General features: G+C 41.5%; 1 protein-coding gene across 1 annotated transcript; it reads left to right on the top strand.

Annotated features, from left to right (window-relative positions):
• Window positions 1-12370: 12370 nt before the first annotated feature.
• On the top strand, window positions 12371-19207 carry STOX1 (storkhead box 1). The gene is made up of 3 exons (XM_064465008.1): window positions 12371-12532; window positions 14329-16648; window positions 19030-19207. Exons 1-3 carry the CDS (start codon window positions 12400-12402, stop codon window positions 19205-19207), a joined length of 2631 nt encoding a protein of 876 aa, XP_064321078.1. The 5' UTR covers window positions 12371-12399.
• Window positions 19208-19284: the final 77 nt, after the last annotated feature.

The raw sequence follows: 19284 nt of genomic DNA, 5'->3' as shown, positions 1-19284 counted from the left end.
CACCGGTTCTTTAATGGAACGCCTTTGAAGAAGCTCCTCTTTGTGAATTTTACTTTTTCAGACAACTAATGTTGAAGCGACATTTTCATGGTTTTGCTTCCACTTCTGGAAGCTTAACGGAAACAAATTTGCAATTTGATTGTCTTTATTTAGGTAATTTTCTGGTTAAAATTGATGTATTCTGTGCCTTCTCTTCTATCAGTTGTCATAATGACCATTTTCTGCTCTGGAAGACTTTTCTCTCATTCCTTATATATATTTTGCTCTAGAAAAGCAAGCAACAAGTTAGACAACTAAAATGCAAGGGACAAAGGTTTCTTGATTTTTGTTTTTTAAAGAAAGTGACAATATTTAAAAATGAAGCTATTGGTATCACCTTTGCTGTCTTTATTTTACATAGAGAGAGATTTGACTGCTTTTTTTTAATCTACCTGCTGTTATGTTATTGTTTGCAATAATGTGGAATTCAAGCCACTTGGGTTTCTCATGCTTCGTGACTAAAGGCTGGGATGTTGGGAACCAAGCAATGTCCTATGTGGTTCTCAGGAAACATTTCCTGCAGCCCATAGCAACAGCTGTGTCTGTAAACCCCAGCAGTGTTGGGTGAATTGTCACAGGTATCTGGGTGCACCAGGTGTCAGTGATGGGAATCGCTTGGCCTGCAGAATCTTTATCCTTGGCCATGGTACATGAAGAGAGTTAAGTCTGAGTTTTCAGACTCATGAGAAAAAGCAGAGAACCATTTTGAGTTTTTTCCTTTTTAATCCACAACCACATTTTTGCTGGACAGTAAGCAAGAAGCAGTGGGCATGCAGCATTGCAGAACCAAATTTTGCCAAGTCACATTTCAGTGAAGAATTATACTAGGGTCTTGTCACGCTCCAGTCCCTGTTGCACGCTGGCTTTAAAGCTCTTGGCACTCTGAAGGCCTCACTACTGTATCTCAAGGAGCCTTACTGGCTATTGCTCATCATCAAAAGACACTCTGGTCCCACAGATCTTTGTGTTACTCTTTGTCCCAGCAGTTCAAATGAGGTTTGTTCCAGAGAAACATACTGGGGAGTTGGGCATCCTGAATTTACAGAGTATACTACACCTTGACTGATGTCTTCCACCAGAAGATTAAAGGGAAAATCCAGTCCCGAAAGCTTATAAAGAATCACGAATGACCTTCTGTATTTATTCCCAAGTAAAATCCAAAATGTCTTTCTCTGTCCTTCTGATGTGGAGCCCAGCTCTGCACGGTTTGCATGGTACACCCAGGACTAGGTTGGAGCTGGAATATTCTCCTCCTTGGAGGGATGGGAGGGAAGAAGGGAACATCATGGCAATTCAAATCTCCCTCAGAGGGTGAAATAGGGGCTAGTTTAAAAAAAAAACTTTTCCTCTTGATCTGATAACTGAGCAGTCTCTGTCGAAATGCTAACGTCCCTCTGTCGGACCATCTCCTGTGCTTAGCTGAGTTGTTCAGTCAATTGTTAACCAAACAAGGGGAAAACTGCTCCCTCCCACCTTTCCTGCACAGCCACGGGGGATGCATGCAGGGCAGTGCTGGGAGAGGAGTAGGGGGCGCTCAGCTGAGATTTATAGATACCATCAGTATCTATACCTCAGTCTGAAGGCACTGACCTCCTGAGCCTTTGAAGAGAGAAACTGGGGTGATCAGTCCAGGAGAATGAATGCACCTCAGTAGCTGCTTGCTTGTTGTCCTTGGTCACAAGGAACTCGTTTCTGTCATCTCAGCCCACCTTCTCTCCTGACACCAGCATTTTCTATGTGCCTGAACTGCCTGACTCCCTTTTTGTGGTTCCTATCGGGTAGAAGTGAAAATTAAAACGTTTTTGCTTAGCCTTTAGAGGCTGAATTTGCTGCAGGTTCAGCAACTCTGTTGCAGGGCTACAAACTAGTCACAAGGAAAGCTAGGGAAGCCCTGCACTTTCCAGTTAGGCTAGGGCTGGGATTGGCACACAGACTGTGACTTTTCTGGGATCACATCATGTGTTGATTACCACTCAATGAGAGGTCTGCTTGTTGAGCTCTGCTGAGCCTCTAAGCCCCTGCTGCAGGCTGCAAATTCATCTCGTTTGGAAAACATCCTCTTGAAGAGTGACATTGAAAGGACAGTACATTTTTCTGTGAAGTGTTTAGTTTTATCCATTTCTGCTGGAGGTATTGACTGAACTGGAAGGAGATCAGACAAGGAATTGTTTTGTGGTGGTGTTTGTGCCTTTGTGGAGTAATCTGATAGGTCTGGCTCCTCACTTCTCTTTAGCTTGTGTGAGTCTCTCCCAGAACTTAGGGAGAAGAGGAGCACTCAGAAAAAGAGCTAAAAAGTGGGCAGAGATGGTCTCTGAAGCTTTTTTATTTTGTGGGGGTTTAATACTAATTTGATATTCAGACAGAATTCCTGTGATAGGAGAGGGGTGGAGTTAAATCTCCTGAAAAAGGTTCAGCAACAGCTTGAGAAGTAAAACTTTCATTGTATTTATGGGCTGTAATTACCTTCCAAAGGCAGGGGGGCAGTTCTGGGGAGCTCTATTTGTTCCTGTGTGATGACTCCCAAGTGTAACTTTAGTGACCTCTGCAGTGCTGACATGGGGCTCTCCAGGCACTGGCCGCCTCGCTGTAGAGGTCCTCACATGCTGAGCTTCTCTGCATGTTTGTGCCAGCTTTCAGGAACGGTTTTGAAGGGCCAGCTGTGGAACCGGTACACCTGGAATCCATCTATTCTCTGCTTCTTAGCAATTCTCAAACTTGCATAAAATGAGGGACAACTTATTTTCCAAAATGGACCTGCAAGCTTTTAGGACAGATTCATTTTCATTTGAATAATTTAATTTTTTTCACAGCAATTAATGTCAGTATCGGCATCGTTCTGCTGTGTGTCTAATGAAACTACAGATTAAGTTATGGCCTTGTGAGTAGCTGATTCATGTTTTGCCTACAAAAGGTCATGACTCCGGAGTGGATGTTGTTTGTCAGGCGCTCTGTAGTGACACACAGGAACACACGGTATTAATGAGGATGGCAGCCCAGCAAGAGGCTGGGGATGTGCTTCATGGGATTCCTTTCTTTTGGAGTCCCTTTCTTCCAGTGTCTTTCATCCTGCCTCACAAACAGGGATGTAGGTTTGCAAGTCAAAGGAGAATAATTTTGTACTTCAATGGTGGTGATTTCTGTGAAATGTAACTCACAGCATGTGGTCATACCTCATATTGGACTGTTTAGGATTATTTAGAGTTCTGTTCCTTTTTATTTTCTTCAGGTCTGAAAAGAGCGGATGACCTAAAATGGTGCTTTATTTTACACTATGTATAGGCTGCCAGAACATGAGCAGTTTAATGGAGTTTTAAACTTTTTATTATTAAAGTTATTGTCAGTAAGGTATCTGATTCAGAACTTACTGACTTGCATTCTCTGTTGTAACTGGGTTTTCCTGGTTCTCACAGTTGTTCCAGTGGTGACTCTGTCGATATATTTTCAGGAGAAAAAAAGGAAGAAAGCATTTGTATTCCTTGAAGGACAACATTTTATCTGCATTGCTATTACTTGCGTACTAATTTCATTCTGTCTGTGTAATGGCTATGTAAACCTTACATTATTTCACAATGTTTAGCACCTAATTTTAGCTGGCATTCAGCCCCTACCACTGACTTCAGATGAGATGATACCACTGCATGTTTCATGCGTTTCCATATAAAATTATTACTAAGGTATTGATCCTGTATTATAAAAGCCTTTTCTCAGTTGAATATGTATTGCACTAAACCCAGATGCTATATTCGAACTACTGATTGAACTGACAGCAGCAAGGTACTGTAATGTTCTTCAAAATCCTGAAGCATTTACCAGATCTGCTCAGATTGAATTACCTGAGAGGTGTGATCTGCAAAAGTGTTTGTGTGTGCAAATTTTTCCCTGTCTCAGCAAGTAGTCTCTAGTCATGCAGTTTAACAAGTACCCCTGAACAGGAATGTATAATTTTTTTATAACAAGCTCCATTCAGTTTATTTTACTCTGATTTTTTCTAAAAATAACCTCTAACAAGATCAGTTGTGAAGAACTTGGTATGTATTGTGTATTTCTCAGTGCTAAAGATTTTTAGCAGAAGAAACTCTTGCTTCTCTCTTTTGAGTGAGAAAATAAAATTCAAGAAAACAGGCTGAGCTGTGCTATCCTATCCTCAGTATTTCCAATTCTTGCACCTTGAATCTTAAGTGGCAGATCTTAACTGCCTTAATGCCATTTTAGGATGAGGGTAGTTTGAACACTGGTAACTTTTTATCTGAGACAGAAAAAGACAATAGTTTGTGTTAATAAATAAATTGCATTAATTAGTAGTGCTTCTGCTATGGTCATTGATACGGTTTCAAAATCAGAGGTTTCATTTCAAGGCTAGTTTTAGCTTTTCTACACTGTCATCTTGCTTTAGGACATGCCCACTCCATCACTGCAGAGAGCAGCTCTAAAATGAGCCCCCACAGATGGAGTTCAGTTATGAAAAAAATGTTCAAAAACCAGTAGCTATTTATTTGAAGGTTGAAGAGAAAACCAACAGTTTTACCATACGAATGCTGTTTTGCATAGCCTCATTAACAGCATGATATAAGTGTAACCTTTTTTTCTTTAACTTGGTGTAACCCAAGGAAACTTCACAGCTAGTGGAGGTCGGAAGTGCTGTTGCATTGGGTTACGGAAAGCAGGGTGGTCAAAGTGGGGGGTGAGAGTAGCTGTGGGAGGCACAGGTACCAGCGTCCAACTAAACCAGATGACTGGACTACTGTTTTATTCCTCGGAGCCTATCCTACCTCCTACTCAAAGCAGGGTCTGCTGTGGGGTCAGTCCAGGTTGCTCAGGGCTTTATCCAGTCACATCTTGGAAACACCCCAGGACTGGAGGCTGCACAACTGCTCTGGGCAATCTGCTCCACTGCCGTGCTGTCCTTAAAGGTAAAACGGTTGTCCTTATAGCTTGTCTGAACCTATCCTGTTCCAACTGATGCCTGGTTTTCATCCTCCCGCCACATACTGCTGTGCAGAGCCTGGCTCCATCTTTTCAAGGGGCTGCTGTCAGGTCCCCTCAAAACTATTTCTTCTCCAGGTTCAGTGAGACCCATTCCCTCAGCTTTGGCTCACAGGGTGAGTGTTGTGGCCCTCTGCTGAACTTGCCCCTATTTATTGATGTCTTTTCCATTTTGGAGACCCAAAATTAGACTTAGTATGCCTGGCATGGTTTAACAAGCACCATCTAGAGGCAGATAATAATTTTCTTTGACCTACTCACTCTGCTCTGCACTCTGCACTTAATACAGCCTAGGATGATGGTCTTGGCCTTTGTTGCTGTGAGTAATACAAGCCTCCTCAATACTGAGGAGCCTTGTTAAAAAGCTTGCTTTCATTCAATACTAAATAAAGATTCCTTAGGAGTATCAGTAGAAGGACACGAGTAGCTTTGTTCAGACAACTTTGTTTCTTGTTTAACACTTAAAGAGCTTTAGTGATCTTTTGATTATACAGTCCATGAGCTAAAAAGTTGCAGAATTAAGCATGATGTGCACACAGATGCTGAGGTTGATGGCAGCATGGTTTTCTTTAACCTGATAAAATTGCTGTGGTACTTGCACAAGATTTTTCTTGCTATCTGTTTTGGGATTTTTCTTAAACATTAGGTGAGAGAAATGTAGGTATCTGCATTTCTAAAACAACATACATCTAGAGCCATGCTGCCAATTCCTTACTATGTTTTATAAAAACACTCCTGGGAGAACTAAAGTAAAGAGATGCTAGTAGTGTGTATTATTAATGTGACTCACACAGTGCTACCAAACTGCTAATGAACAGAAAGCTCAATATGCAAAACCCAACAAACTGCCCTCATTGATAAGAATACAGTGAAACCCTTGGGAATTATTAATATATGATGTGAAACAATTTTTTTTTTCCTAGTATGCTTTATCCTATACTGATGCATCAGCAGCAATCCATGTTCCATTTGCTAGTGGTGCATAGCTTCTCCTTAAGCAGCCTGATTTGTGTTGAAGCAGAAAGATTTCTGGGCAATGAAACAACTGAAACTGCTGTTTGTTTAGCAAACTCAATCTGTTTTGAAAGCTGAAGTACTGTGTATTTGAAAAACTGAAATAAACTGAACCTCTGTGAACTTTATTCTGCTTTTCTAAATGAAAAAAAAAAGAGCGAGCTTTATTTTTTGTCACAGTTTTTTTCCCTGGATACTGGATTTCTCTTTTGTGGGCTATGGCTAGGTGTATGCTAAGTTTCCAAGGTTGAAAACTCCACTGAAATTATGAAATATTTTGCCTGTTCCCAATAAAATATTGCAGCAAAGCTAGCCTGTCATGCAGATAATTTGCTAAGGTACTTCATGGACTGCATCATTTACTTTTTCCCCTGAAATTGTTCTCCTACATTTTCAACATCCCACAGGGATGTTGGGGATTATAGAATTACATGTCTTGTAATTTCCATTGGAGGCTTTACCTCAGCCTGTGAGATCAAACAACCCAGTATTTTCACAGTAAGGCTTCTGCTAACCTGGCTTTTGAAAAGGTATTTACTGAGTCTTCTGTAACACAGTGGAGGTGCTCAGTTGCTCTGTTTGTCTTCTGAGACTTCCTTTTGGCTGAAATTTAGATGAACTGAAGTGTGGAAAGCGTGTTTAACAGTGCTAAAGCCATGGAGAAAGATCTGGGAACTGCAGGCTAAGGTCCTCAATTCCACCCTAGTGCTGTTTAATCTGCAGCGTCCAAACAACATTTCTGAGTCCTCTTGTGTGGTGGTAAAGATGCTGCTTTTCATGTCTAATCTGTTTTTTGGTTGGTTTTGGTGTGTTTTTTTGTTTTTTTTTTTTCTGTGGGCCATAAATTCTAGCCCAATGAGAGGGCGCAGAAACTTATTTTCTAGCATAGGGAACATCTTTAAAGTTGGATATCCATGTAGGGAGAGTAGAAGGAAAAGTGGCTGCGCACATCCATCAACATCAGGAGCTGCTCAGGCAGGTGTGAAGTTGCCCACATACCATCAAAGCTCTGTTCTCAGCTGAATGAAAAACCCTCCCTGCAGTGGGATACATCCTGAAACAAGATCTGAGGCCTGCTTTGTTCCACCTCAGTGTGTGATGGTGGCTCCTGTACTCACCGCAAGCCAGAGGCCTGTGTCTGAGGGAAGCTACAACTGCACCAAACTCGCTGACGGTGGTGGGTAATATTTGGGCAAGTGTTGCCTGGGAGTGAGTTGGACATAATAGTTGCCATGTATCCACTGACTCATGGTTTGTTGGAAACCCTCTGCAGGGGTTATGTTCTCTTTTGAATAGCTCTGTGGGTGCTGTTCCTCTGAAATACTAGTGTGTGACTTTCCTTGGCTGGGGTAAATGTGAGCTGAAGCCAGTGAGTGTGCAAAGAAGTGAATTTTTGTCCATTCTGAGAAGGGGAGACATGACCGTAGGTATATCTTACTCCCATGACTAGCTTTATATTGTATAGTTTTTGTGGCTGCCTTTTGTGTGACAGCACCTTTCCAGGCAAAGGAATCAGCCCTGTGAATAGTGCAGCAGTTGGACTTGACCTTTAGCTGAACAGGCACAGGAGTGCACAACTGAGTGTTGATGGTTTTATAGTAAGCCTTTCACTGTATTGGTAAGTACCTAACCAACACCCAGTAGCACTTTCTGCTTAGAACAAAGGTTTTGACATTAAAGAGCTATTTGGATGGTCTGAGATTTATTCAGAAGAGGACAGCGCTGGGAGCTAGGAAAAGGCAGAACTATTTTAGTGAAGGAACAGCAGGGTTGCAAAGGGGCTTGTCTAGACCAGGCCAAGTGGAAAAGATGTGCCTGTGTCAAATTGCTGTAGTGGTGGATGGCGGCACCTGCAGACAGTTAAAGGAGCCAGAGACGTTGCCAGTGACTTATTTGCTCCTGTTCTGTTGTTTGGCTCCACAGGCTAGTCATTGTCAGTTTTGCAACTTAACTGGGACTGTTTCATTTTGTATTATTTTTAGCTCCCTGCAATGAAGCTTTTGAATCAATCTGTCTTTTTAAGATCCAGCCTGACACTGAATGCTGAAACGGTTAAAGACTATCTTCCTCACTATCAGTTGTGCTGGTTATGTTCAATGCCATATCCAAATTAACTTAAAAGCTATTGGCATGCTAAAGTACATGAAAAATAATTATCTTGAGTTCCTCATAGTTCATTTTCTCTGCCAGTTATGCAGTGAACAGCAGGAGTGCCCCAAAGCAGATGTCTGTATACGGTTTTGCTCATTGGCTATTTTGCCAGCTGTTGCGGGTGAAACCCAGATCTCTACTGGACAACTTGCCGGCTAGTCTTCAAGCAAGCAGAAGTGCTGTTTTCTTTTGAACAGTCTATTTGAAGCTGCATGCTTGTTCATGTGTTTGATCTGTACCTTTGGAGCTTGAAACCTGGTCTCAAGGTGTTCTTGGAGCATTTAAGTGGACGTGTCAGTGGCCTCGGTAAGTGTTGAAGGGGTTGATCTCTCTGAATAGCAGAGATACACATTTCAAGGGCAAAAACTTTCCCACTGTGCTCAGCTTAAGGAAACCCATCCCACGCTGAACATATTGATGTCTGCGGTGTAGCTTGTGTTCCTATCTGGGGGCTTGAACCAAGACTGTAGGAGAGAGCTCTTGCCTTTCTTCTTGAATCCTGTTTTGTCTTCCACATACCTGCCTGTGGGTTTTTCTTATTGCTAATGAAAGAAAAGGTGGTTGTGAGTTGCCATTAGGCCTAAGATTAGAGTAAGGATTTTGTGGCTCTTGGCTAGGAACCTCAGAAAGCATGTATAGGTCATATTTTTTAAAGTTCATGACACTTGCAGTTGGGACTAGGCTTTTGGTTTTTTTTGGGAAAGCAGAAAAAAGTGGTAGGGTTTTGTTTGTGTTTTTTTTTTCCCCAAGTTGCATGGCATCATCTTCTGTAAAAATCAGCAACTGAGTCCAAATGGAGTACATTGTTTGCTTAATTGTCCTGATCTGGGAGTGTCCTTGCATAAATCAGTAGGTATGGAAATTCGTACGGAAATCTGACACTTTGGTGTGTTTTGTTCCTTAAAAATCTTTGTCTTTAATTATAATATTTTTTTGGTATTAAATATGACCACAATGCACTCTAGTCTACAGAAAAGCAGAAGCCTTGCAGTTCTAGCAGAACTGTACTTGCTTATGGCTTTCCTGGTGTATTTCTGCAAAAAGTGAAGTGCATCAAGCTTAACAGGGCTCTCACGCAAAGAGGCGCAGGATCTGTGGGATCTCTTGTACTTAATAGAGCATATAAAGCAATTCCAGACAGATCTTTCCAGCTACAAAACAGAAAAGTCAATCTTCCATTTCCTCTTGCTTCATCGTCTCTGTCTCAGCAGATGTGAGTGGAATCATTTAACGGAGTTTATTCTTGATTTGCGTTTGCCTTTTTTTTTTTTCTGGAATGAATTTACTGTTAACCTTTTGTTGTTAGATAAGTTGTTTAGCTGAACTTTTAAGAAGTAAATTGAGCGTTATTGTAATAAAATGCCTCTCTGTTTACTTCCCTAGAAGTAGCCTGGCTTTTACCCAGATAAAGCTTGTCTTGTATGTAATTTTTCTTACAGACAGAGATGCAAAAATTCTGCAATTGTTAAACAATGCAGTGAAAAATGGTAAAGTTCACATTAGAGAGATGGAACAAAAAAACACTTTGTGCTGGTCAAGAATACCCAGAGGCTTTTCTGTGTGCTGAGTTTTGTTATCTGATGCTCGTATTACAGATGACTTCCCCACATTGTGACCAATACGTGCTCCCAAAGGGAATTCTTGGGTTTTGGGTGCCCAGGTAATGAGCAGAGTTTGAATAGACAGGTAAACCAAACTGCAGGATGATAATACATGAGTACTGGCAAGCTGCCTGGACTGGTGTTGGTAAACATGATTCTGTAAGAGATGCAGAGCATGAAACAGGAACTGTGCTGTATTTAAACGATCAAGAGGATTAGCCTGCTGACAAGTACCTTGCGCATAGGCATAAGTAAGTCCTTGGTAAAAACTGTGAAGAAACCAGGAAGATGATTCTCATCAGATTATTTATGTAGAATAGGGAAGGGGGCAGGGGATTCTGCAGTCTTTTTTGAGCTGTAAAGGGACCGACAGTGAACGGCTTTAATGAGCATGGCATTTTGGTGATTGTGCATCAGGCCTATGAGACATAGCCTGCACAAATCATTAAGACTGCTCCCTGTGCAAATCTATGGGATGCAGCTTTTATGTATTTCCACTAAACTTGGGAGAACATCTGAAGTGCAACCACAACAGTTATTTAGCTATGGAAAGTAAATCAATTAAGTTTTTAATAAGAAATTAATAGACACTTGTAGCATGCTATCCGGGCCTTTTCCCAAATCACTTATCAGTGTTGCCAATGATCTAATTCTTGCTTTCGCTATTTCAGATTTTATTTCAAAGTCATGAGGGAATGGTATCTAATATTCATGTTGTTAGCATGTGTGTACTCTGGCACTATTGATCTGCAACAATAATTTAAAATAGACTTGCATTTGAACACAATTTTAGTGGGACACTTTTTTCCTTCAGTACCAAGCTGGCTTTTGCTTAATGCTTTGGTTTAAATATTACTCTGAAAGGATCTTCCCTGTATGTAGACACGGGATTTGAGGCTGCAAGTCATATGCAGGAAATTATAGCAAGATAATAAAGATAATGAATAAATTTTTTACTCCTTAGCAATTTGGTGCTCTGCAGGAACAAATGGTAAAACTGGCAGCAGCACACTATGCCTACAGCAGAGGCCTGAGACAGCAAACTATTCACAAGAGTTATTACTGAATGCTGATGGTCTTTTCCCACACAGAAAGAAAGCTTGCAATGGTTTCTGCACCTGCAAGGAGTATCCTAGCAACACCACTGAGGAAACTGTATGCCAGGACTTTTTTCTGAGTGCTTTTTGTTGAGCAGAGCCACAGTTGTAAAACAAAGGTCAAGTGCAATTTAAGCTCTTCAAAGTGCTGTTGCTTAATTCATTTACTCAGAGAAATGTTTGCATTGTAGTTTTCTGCCTAAAGAATAAATATAGGGTTACAGAGTCATCCAACAGACTATCCAATTGCAGTTTAGTTAAACGTGAATATCACTTAATCTAATATGTCACTTCTTACTTGCGAGAAAATTACCATTAGCGTTTAACCCTAGTTTTTGCCTTGTGAAGTAACCAGGAGTCCCTTCTGCCTGCTCTGGTAGCTAAGGATACTCAAGGTTTTTTTTCTGTGCAACACAGAACAGGGAAGCACAGAACATCACCAGGTAGTAGGAACAGACCATTGGTCTATTGAAAAGAAAAGAAGAAACCTTTTTTTTTTTTTTTTTTTGTCTGAGAAGGTGTATGCAGTCATTGTCTTACTGTATGCACAGACCTCAGGTGAGTCCCTGCTTCGTGCTTTGTCATCAGCTTTCAGGGAAAATACTTATTTCAGGTTTTCCTACATCATTCACCGGTACCATGTCAGAAGTACTTTTTGGGCTTGCTCTTACTGGCCTTGCCATCTTGTGAAGGGGAGAAGGGGAGAGGGCAGTGCTTATCTTTGTGTTTTATGCACGGGGGTGTTCAGGTGAAGGACTAAGATCCCTTTCAGCCCCCTGGGCTGGGACTCAGAGTTACTGGGAGAGCTGGGTCACACTCTCAGCCGCTCTGAGCAACATTACTGTCTCTTACCGGGAGAGATGGTGATGTAGCCTAAAAAATGCATGCAGCTGTAACAAGAGGTTTTGCCCTCTGCCCAGTCAAGTAGATAATCTCTAGTTCTAGACCCTGGTCTACAAATGGAATTTTTTACCATTTCTATTCAAAATTGTGTGCTAGACAAGGGACAAAGCCTGTTCCTGGTCTTTTTTCCCCTGCATTCTGACTCAGTGAAAAGATTTTGTACTTACATTATTAGATGTTGACCTTTTTTCAGTAGCTACTTAGAGAAATACAGGTTCTGCATTGTTTCATATGTAAACAGTCATCTAAAAAGTCATCAGTCATCAGACATAATTCTCTCTCTCACCAGCCTGTTTATTAAGCTAAATGATGGTTTAAGCTGAAATTTAGTACCAAACAAATTAACATGCTTAAGGTAACCTTCTCTTTCCTTCATTACAAAGGCACTTGAAAAGTGCTAGAGTCATTTCCCTTCTCTGAGAAATATTTCCGAGTAACTTCCCAAAGAAAATTAGCTGAGGATAAGGTGCTTGTTCTGAGGTAACACAAGAAACTTTCAGTGAAAATCTGTCACAGCTAATAGAAAAAATGTTTGAATTAAGTAGTGTTACAATCTTTTTGGTTTTTTCCTTCTCTCCTTCTGGACTTCAGGTGATGTGACACCTGTTCTCATGAATCCTCTCTCGCAGTCACACTCCATTTCTCCGGCAGAAGGGATATGCTGTACCGTATCAGACGTGAACGCAGATCATGTGATGGTCACACAGGAAACTTTAATGGAGCAATTAGTGAAAAATTATCCAGGTAATGTGTTAATTTCTCCTTCCTTTTAAAAGTGACTGTATCATCAAGCTTAAGTTTCTGATATTGGGCAAGTGATCACTGAATGTTTACAAGCAAAGCTGGCAATATGAAAGAATATAAATTAACAGGCAGCCGGTAGAATACATGAATGTGCATACTATCCTCATCAATCTGTGAGAGTCACTAGCATTGTTTTGAATGTAATCTTTTTTACAGATTTAAATAAACCTTTGAGAACAAGAGGGAACTGAGTGCAGAGTACTTTGAGAGTATGCCCTTTCTACAGGGAGGGAAAGCATAGATGAGGCATTTAGGTGCCAGATATAGAACAGCATAAAAGAGACTGTGTGTCAGATCACAAAGACTTTGAGTCCTCCTTTAAGAGACAGGAACATAGCTGCCTTTGACAGCAAAGGGAGTGGGTAGGAGTCTACATGTGGTGTTTGTTACCAAAAAACACAACTGGCCTCAAATTCAGGTTGGTCAAATTCCAGCCCCTTCCTTCCTGAAAGCAAATTACTTACACTAAATGAGCATTAATCCTTCTCTTCTGATGGGGTAGCAGCCACCTCCCTTAAAGACTGCGTTTTCTTTTCAGTCTGAAAAATGTTCAGTTACCCTTAGATCTGCAGTGTTGAAGTCTGTGTGCATGTGAGACTCTAAAGGCTCATGATGGCCCTCTGCAGGAGGCTGCTTTGTTTGACACTGAGCTTCCTTTTTGAGTCGTAAACTTAACAGCTTTGCAAACGTTACAGGTTGATCTGGTAGGCATTTTCACTAGTGGGAAAAATTTTAACGCAACCCCATGAACAGGTCCAGAACCCTGCCAGGAACGTGCTGTAGTCCATATGTGCACTGAGACAACCACAAGGTAGCATTTTTAAGTCAGCCAGCAGTAGCACTCTCAAAGTTTGTAGGAAGAGAGCATATATCTTGCTATGTTTTCACCTTGCTGGAAGTTTTCATTCCTGTGGGCAGGAGATCAGCAGAAGCCTGGGACAGTAGATCAGATGTCACTAGGCTAATGACTCTGGGACTGTGACACCAGTAGCTGAGGCCAGTCTCAGTGAGGTAAGCAGTTGTCATCTGACAAAATTATTCCAGAAGCTTCAAAGAGAGTGATAAAAGTCACTGTTAGATAACCTGCCAAGAGGAAAATGCTTTGAACAACACATTGTTTGGTTTGTACCTGGCAAAAGGTCTCTCTCATTAATATCATATCCTGATAGACACAAAGAGAACATCCTTGCTTATTTGAAGACCATCCTGAGCTTCATCACAGCAGTCTGCAGTGACAATAACCAGAAAACGCAGCTGGCCTTTACCTTCTTCCTCAGGGGTGACCTTGCCTCATCAGTGAGGAATTGCCTCGGCAGAGTTAAAAATGGTTTTACTGATCTGTAAGACATGGGTAGGATTGTACCTACCAGAGCCCTCGGATGGATGATGTTTCTGTGCTGCCCCGCCTGGTTGGTCCAGAAGGACTCTCCCTGACTCAGGGCTGCAGCCTGTGCTAGCCCCGAGAGGTGGGGCAGCCGTCGCTGCCCTGCAGGTGCAGACGCCCTGCCTTTTGTCTGCTGATACTGGGCATTTTCATGTTGAAATTGAGTATGCCCTACTCAAACTACACTTGCCAGGTCAGTTTCAAACTTCTTTTGGAATCCTGTGAACTAAATACATTGGGTATTTCATGTTCAGTGGCTTCCAGATCTGTTTTATGTAAGTTATTTTCTGGCCAGCTCCCACTTTATTTGAAAACTTATTTCTGATTTGAAGTATCTGTATCTTTGTTGTAGGCATTGCAGTTCCTTCCCACGATATCTTATACAATATCTTTGGCACTCTAAAGAAAGAAAGGAAAATCTATCATATGGGAGAAGGCTATTTCATTGTGATGCCCAACACATACTTCATCACAAAAGATGCCACAGAAGATAACAGAAGGGTCCTGTTGGAGGACAGTTGCTGCTGTTCATCACCCTCCACCACTTCCCTGGTAAACATTGAGCATTGTGCAGACTCAGTGAAAGAAAACATTCCTACAGTATCCTGTTACAGATCCTGCCATGGTTTCCTCCACCAGAATATGCTCTGTGAACAAAGACATCGGCAGCTAATGAACCACGAACCTAATGGAGGAGGTACGAAAGGCTGCAGTGAAGTGAAGCCTTCAATTCAAACTCAAGGGATGTCCACATCTGCTGAAAACCATTCCTGGGACACCATCAAATCCCTGACATCTGCGAAAGAAAAACTGAAAAGCAAAAGGTTTGGCCTTGGCCTTTTCCGGAGAAGTGCTTCTAAAAAAGAAAAATGTAAGAAGGAGTACTCCACTTTTTCAGCCCAGTTTCCCCCCAAGGAATGGCCAGTCAGGGATGAAGATGACTTAGATAATATTCCACGTGATATTGAACATGAAATCATCAAGCGTATTAACCCTACTCTTACAGTTGATAATTTGATTAAACACACAATATTAATGCAGAATTTTGAGGAGCAAAAAAAAACCATCAGTAAGGGTATCTTGGCTGAAGCATCAATAGTCAGGCAAAACCATCTTTCAAAGGATTTTATTCAAAAGACACAAAGCAAAACAGCAAAACACACCAGGAAAACCAAGTCAAAGAAAGAGAGGCAGATTAGCAGAAGCAACAGGAAATCTTATATACATGAGCTAACATCCCAAAATGAGAAACTGGAAGAGAACCCTTCACCACCTATCAGAAAACAGCAGCCATCTGATGTAGCAGTGGAATCTCAGGTCATATATAAAAAACAAATTAAGAACCCTTTTCAGGGTATGTCATGGAGACACAACTTTTATGCGAAAGGGTACAAAGGTACTATTAGCAGTCAGCTGAAGTCCAGGGCTCGAAAGCAAGAAGGAGCTTTACAAAGGCCACGGTCCTTGGACTCCTCAAAAACCTTTGTCTATGAAACTGAACAGCTGGCTACTGCAATGCAGGCTGACAAAACTAAGCAAAATAAACTACTCCATGCTAATAGGTCTTCCCTCCAACTGAAGAAAGACAGTTTAAGTGCAAACTTTAGTTATTTGCAAGGCAGTACTTTGCAAATGGATAATAAAAGTAAATACTTTCTGGAGAGTAATATTTCTGAAGAAAACACCTACAGAAGAAGAGTAAAAAAATATCCTGGGGGTATTAAAACATCCCCTCACTCCTACACTGAAGATAATGGTGCATGCAAAGAAGATGCAAAATTCTCATATCTGAAAGATGAGTATTGCAGGTGCAAAGCTGACACAGTATGTCAGTTATTAGATCAAACAGCAAATGAATTTCAAAATGTCCATCTGTCAAATTATACAGCCAATGTTAACCTGGCAAAAAAAAAAGGTGTGAAGTACAGACAAAAGACTGATAAGACAACTGAACTTACATTTAATTATGACTGTACCAGCCATCCCAGATCAATGAATCTGGAAAGTGAAGGATTTACTGATAACTGCTGTCTTTTGTACCAAAAAGCACATGATGGTGACACCTGTAACTCGTTACATCTGGATGACAATTTTGAAGGCAATGAACCATGTCACCTGCCTCTTGGCCATGCTTTTTCAGATACAAGAGACTGGAGTCAAGCTGTGCAAAAGCTGGGGGAAGCTATGTCCCTAAAAAACTGTAAGGTTAATACTTATCCTGCCCAGTACAACACAACTGTAAATAAGCATGACCCTGAAGAGCATGGATATAAGGAAAGTGCTAGTTTTGCAGAATCAATAAATGGCTCAAAAGAGCATCCAAAAACAGATTTCACAGACGAAAGTTGTTTGTGCAGTCAGGTTCTTCTGACAGGCCTCAGAAAGGAAGAAGAAACTGGCCTTACTGAATGTGCGAAGGCTTCAGCTATAGTGGACTTCTGCCACACTAATCAGGCTGACTCAGATGCTGACACTTTGCAGAACTTCACCTATGAGATGGGTAGAGTAGTGGCACGCTGTGCTTTGGGATCACAGACCAAAGACATGAGAAATCCTCTAGGAAAAAAAGATCTGTTTTTTAAGAATGCGTGTGCTGTGGTACCAGGACAGAAACACTCAGAAGGGACAGAAAACCACAGCATTACAGGAGACAGTGGAATTGACTCCCCAAGGTAAGAAAACACATGAAACTATGTTAGACGTTTTATCTTCAAATTAACAATCAGATTTAGGCAGAAATGTTGCTGTAAATCACACCCCGTCCCCCAACTACAAAATTCTTATTATCTTTAAAAACGTTGGTCTTATGTCCTGGAAATACTCAAACTGTATAGTTCTACCATGTCTTTTTAAATGAACATTCCCTGTAAATCAGCTATGCAAATGCTGCTGCTTATATTTTGCATTTGTTTTCATGAGTCAAGAAAATAGTATGACCTCTGCCTTGCAGATGGAGATGGCCAAGTGCAGAAGTATTAAGAAACATGGTGACTGATAAACTTGGTGTTAAACACGGTGATTGATTAAACTCCTGTTAGCAGGCAGGTTCAGCTGGCATTGATCTTGCCATATGACATTATGGATATCGCCATAGTTTCCCCAGTTGTAGACAAAGGATAAAAAGTCATTTACAAAGGTGTTCAATCACAATTTAAAGTACAAAATACCATCTGACTTGCTCACAATAGACAGGAGAATCTGTACATCACTTATGCTAGAAGCTTCTGCTTCCTTTCATAGGGTACGTTTTGCCTGTAACTACTTGAAAAATCCCTTAATCAAAAACAAATTGATATGAAACAACGTTTTACACAGTTGCACGTGGAAAAGACCTACAAAACTGTTAACTAAGTTGGCAAGAACATAAGTTAAAACAGTGTGAGGGAAAAATCATACCAATTTTTTAATAGCATCACATATTCTTAAGATCGTAAACAACTGGCATTTAAATGTAATTAAACCATTTGAGTTCTCATTAGATATGTACCACCCCCTTGAGAAGCTACTATATGAATGAACAAATCACGTACTACAGTTTTTAATGAAATTCTGCTGATTTTTTTTTTGTTTGTTTCCTCCCTTTAGCAGCTTTTGGCTGTGCTTTCTTTCAGGCAGACTTCTAGTGTATTACTTGGACATGAACACTTGAAATCTGTTGGATGCTCTTTAGCAAAATATATTTCAAAGGGTCTTTTTGATTGTTTGTATTGATGCCATCTGTAGTAACAGAAGCTAAGCTGACTCTGTTTATTTTTAGATTGTGAAGTCTGATGTCTAATAATTCTGTTATTTTAGATGGACTGAAAAAAAGCTGAAGCTTCCTGCCAAATTCTGAGGCATAGCTACTAACGCAAAGAGGAGGACAAAGTGGAAGGACAATCACAACAAAATTCCTTGCTTTGGCTAATTATGGTCATGAATATTTGATTATATTTTTAATGAGCTTTGTAAACTTTCCCTTTGTTACAAGGTAACCATACTATAAATGTGACCAGTCACAACTGTGAGGCTGTCTCTATATCAAAGCTGTTAGTTAAAACTTTTGACCATAGTATTTGGAGAGCTAATGTGTATTTCTGTTAATCTCATCATTAATTAGTTTTTGTGTCCCTGTGATAATAAAAATGAGAACGGATATACTTAATTCCGATCACACCATTAACCTGGAAAGGGTATCTGTTGCTCTAAGAGGAACTGTATCAGCTGGATGGGACTATTTTACACTGTAATTCTTGAAAGTGTTCCATACTTGTGCCACAGAAATACCAGCACGCTCCATCTCCCCTGTCAGAAAACAAAGCAATGAGCTAGATAGGCACGTACCTTGTTACTACAAACATTCCTTGAATACCGAGGTTCTTTCAACTGTGGCCTGAAACCTCAGCTGTCCTCCTGAATCTACTTCGGTGTGTTTATATCTGGCAAGCAGGATTTAGTCTTTGCAAATTAAAATGTGTTGGTGCAGGGGACAAGAGGTAAGGTCAGTGGCATTGCTTTGAGAGAAACCCTGCTGCAGGCCGGCACGTTCCCGCTCTGCCCCCAGCCACCCCTTTCCATCTCTTAAGGAATCAACATCCTAGCAGACATCAGGAGCACTTTACAGCTTTTAGTTCAGAAGGCTAATTTTGACTTCCTAATTCTGATTTCTTCCTGTAGCTAAATGCACTGTGCTGGTTTCATGCTGCTAATCACCAAATGCTTGCGGTCCTTTTAAATCTTAGAGGCACTTGGCCATACTGTTACTTGCTGTGTTAGGCTCGCTTTTACTGAGAACTTGTCCGTGCAGTTATGGAGAAAGATGGCTAAAGTTGTAGTTATCATTTTTTTAAAGCTACTGGAGATTTATTTTAGGGAAGGTGTCTCTGGCTGTGAAGAAATTGAAAAAAACTGCCTTTGTGCTGGCTGGGGCCGAGCAGAGCCCTTGCAGCGCTCTCCCCCGTCCTCCTCAGTCCACGGACTCTTTCCAGTCACGCCGGTACCGGGATTTCCCCCGCAACGCCTCACGCTGCCACCAGCTTTTTCCGCTTCCTCAAAAAAAAACCCCTCCTCCCAGGGGCTCAGACGCGCAAGGGGGTCCATCAGAAGGCAAGCCCCGGCGGAACGCCGGTGGCTGCCGCGCAACCCGCCGCTCCCGCTCCGCCCGTCACGGCGGCCGCCTCACGGCCGAGGCGCGGAGCTCACCACGCGCTCGGCGGGCGCGGGGCATGCTGGGTGCTGTAGTCCGGAGGTGAGTCCCGAGGCACGCTGGGAGTTGTAGTACAGCGGCGGGACGGCAGGCTATTGGCTGCCGGGCGGCGGTTGGGCGGTG

The sequence above is a fragment of the Phalacrocorax carbo genome, chromosome 13, assembly GCF_963921805.1.
Source record: "Phalacrocorax carbo chromosome 13, bPhaCar2.1, whole genome shotgun sequence".
NCBI classification, from domain to species: Eukaryota; Metazoa; Chordata; class Aves; order Suliformes; family Phalacrocoracidae; genus Phalacrocorax; species Phalacrocorax carbo.
Note: the sequence above shows the minus strand (reverse complement) of the source record. Positions and strands in the feature narration are given on the sequence as shown.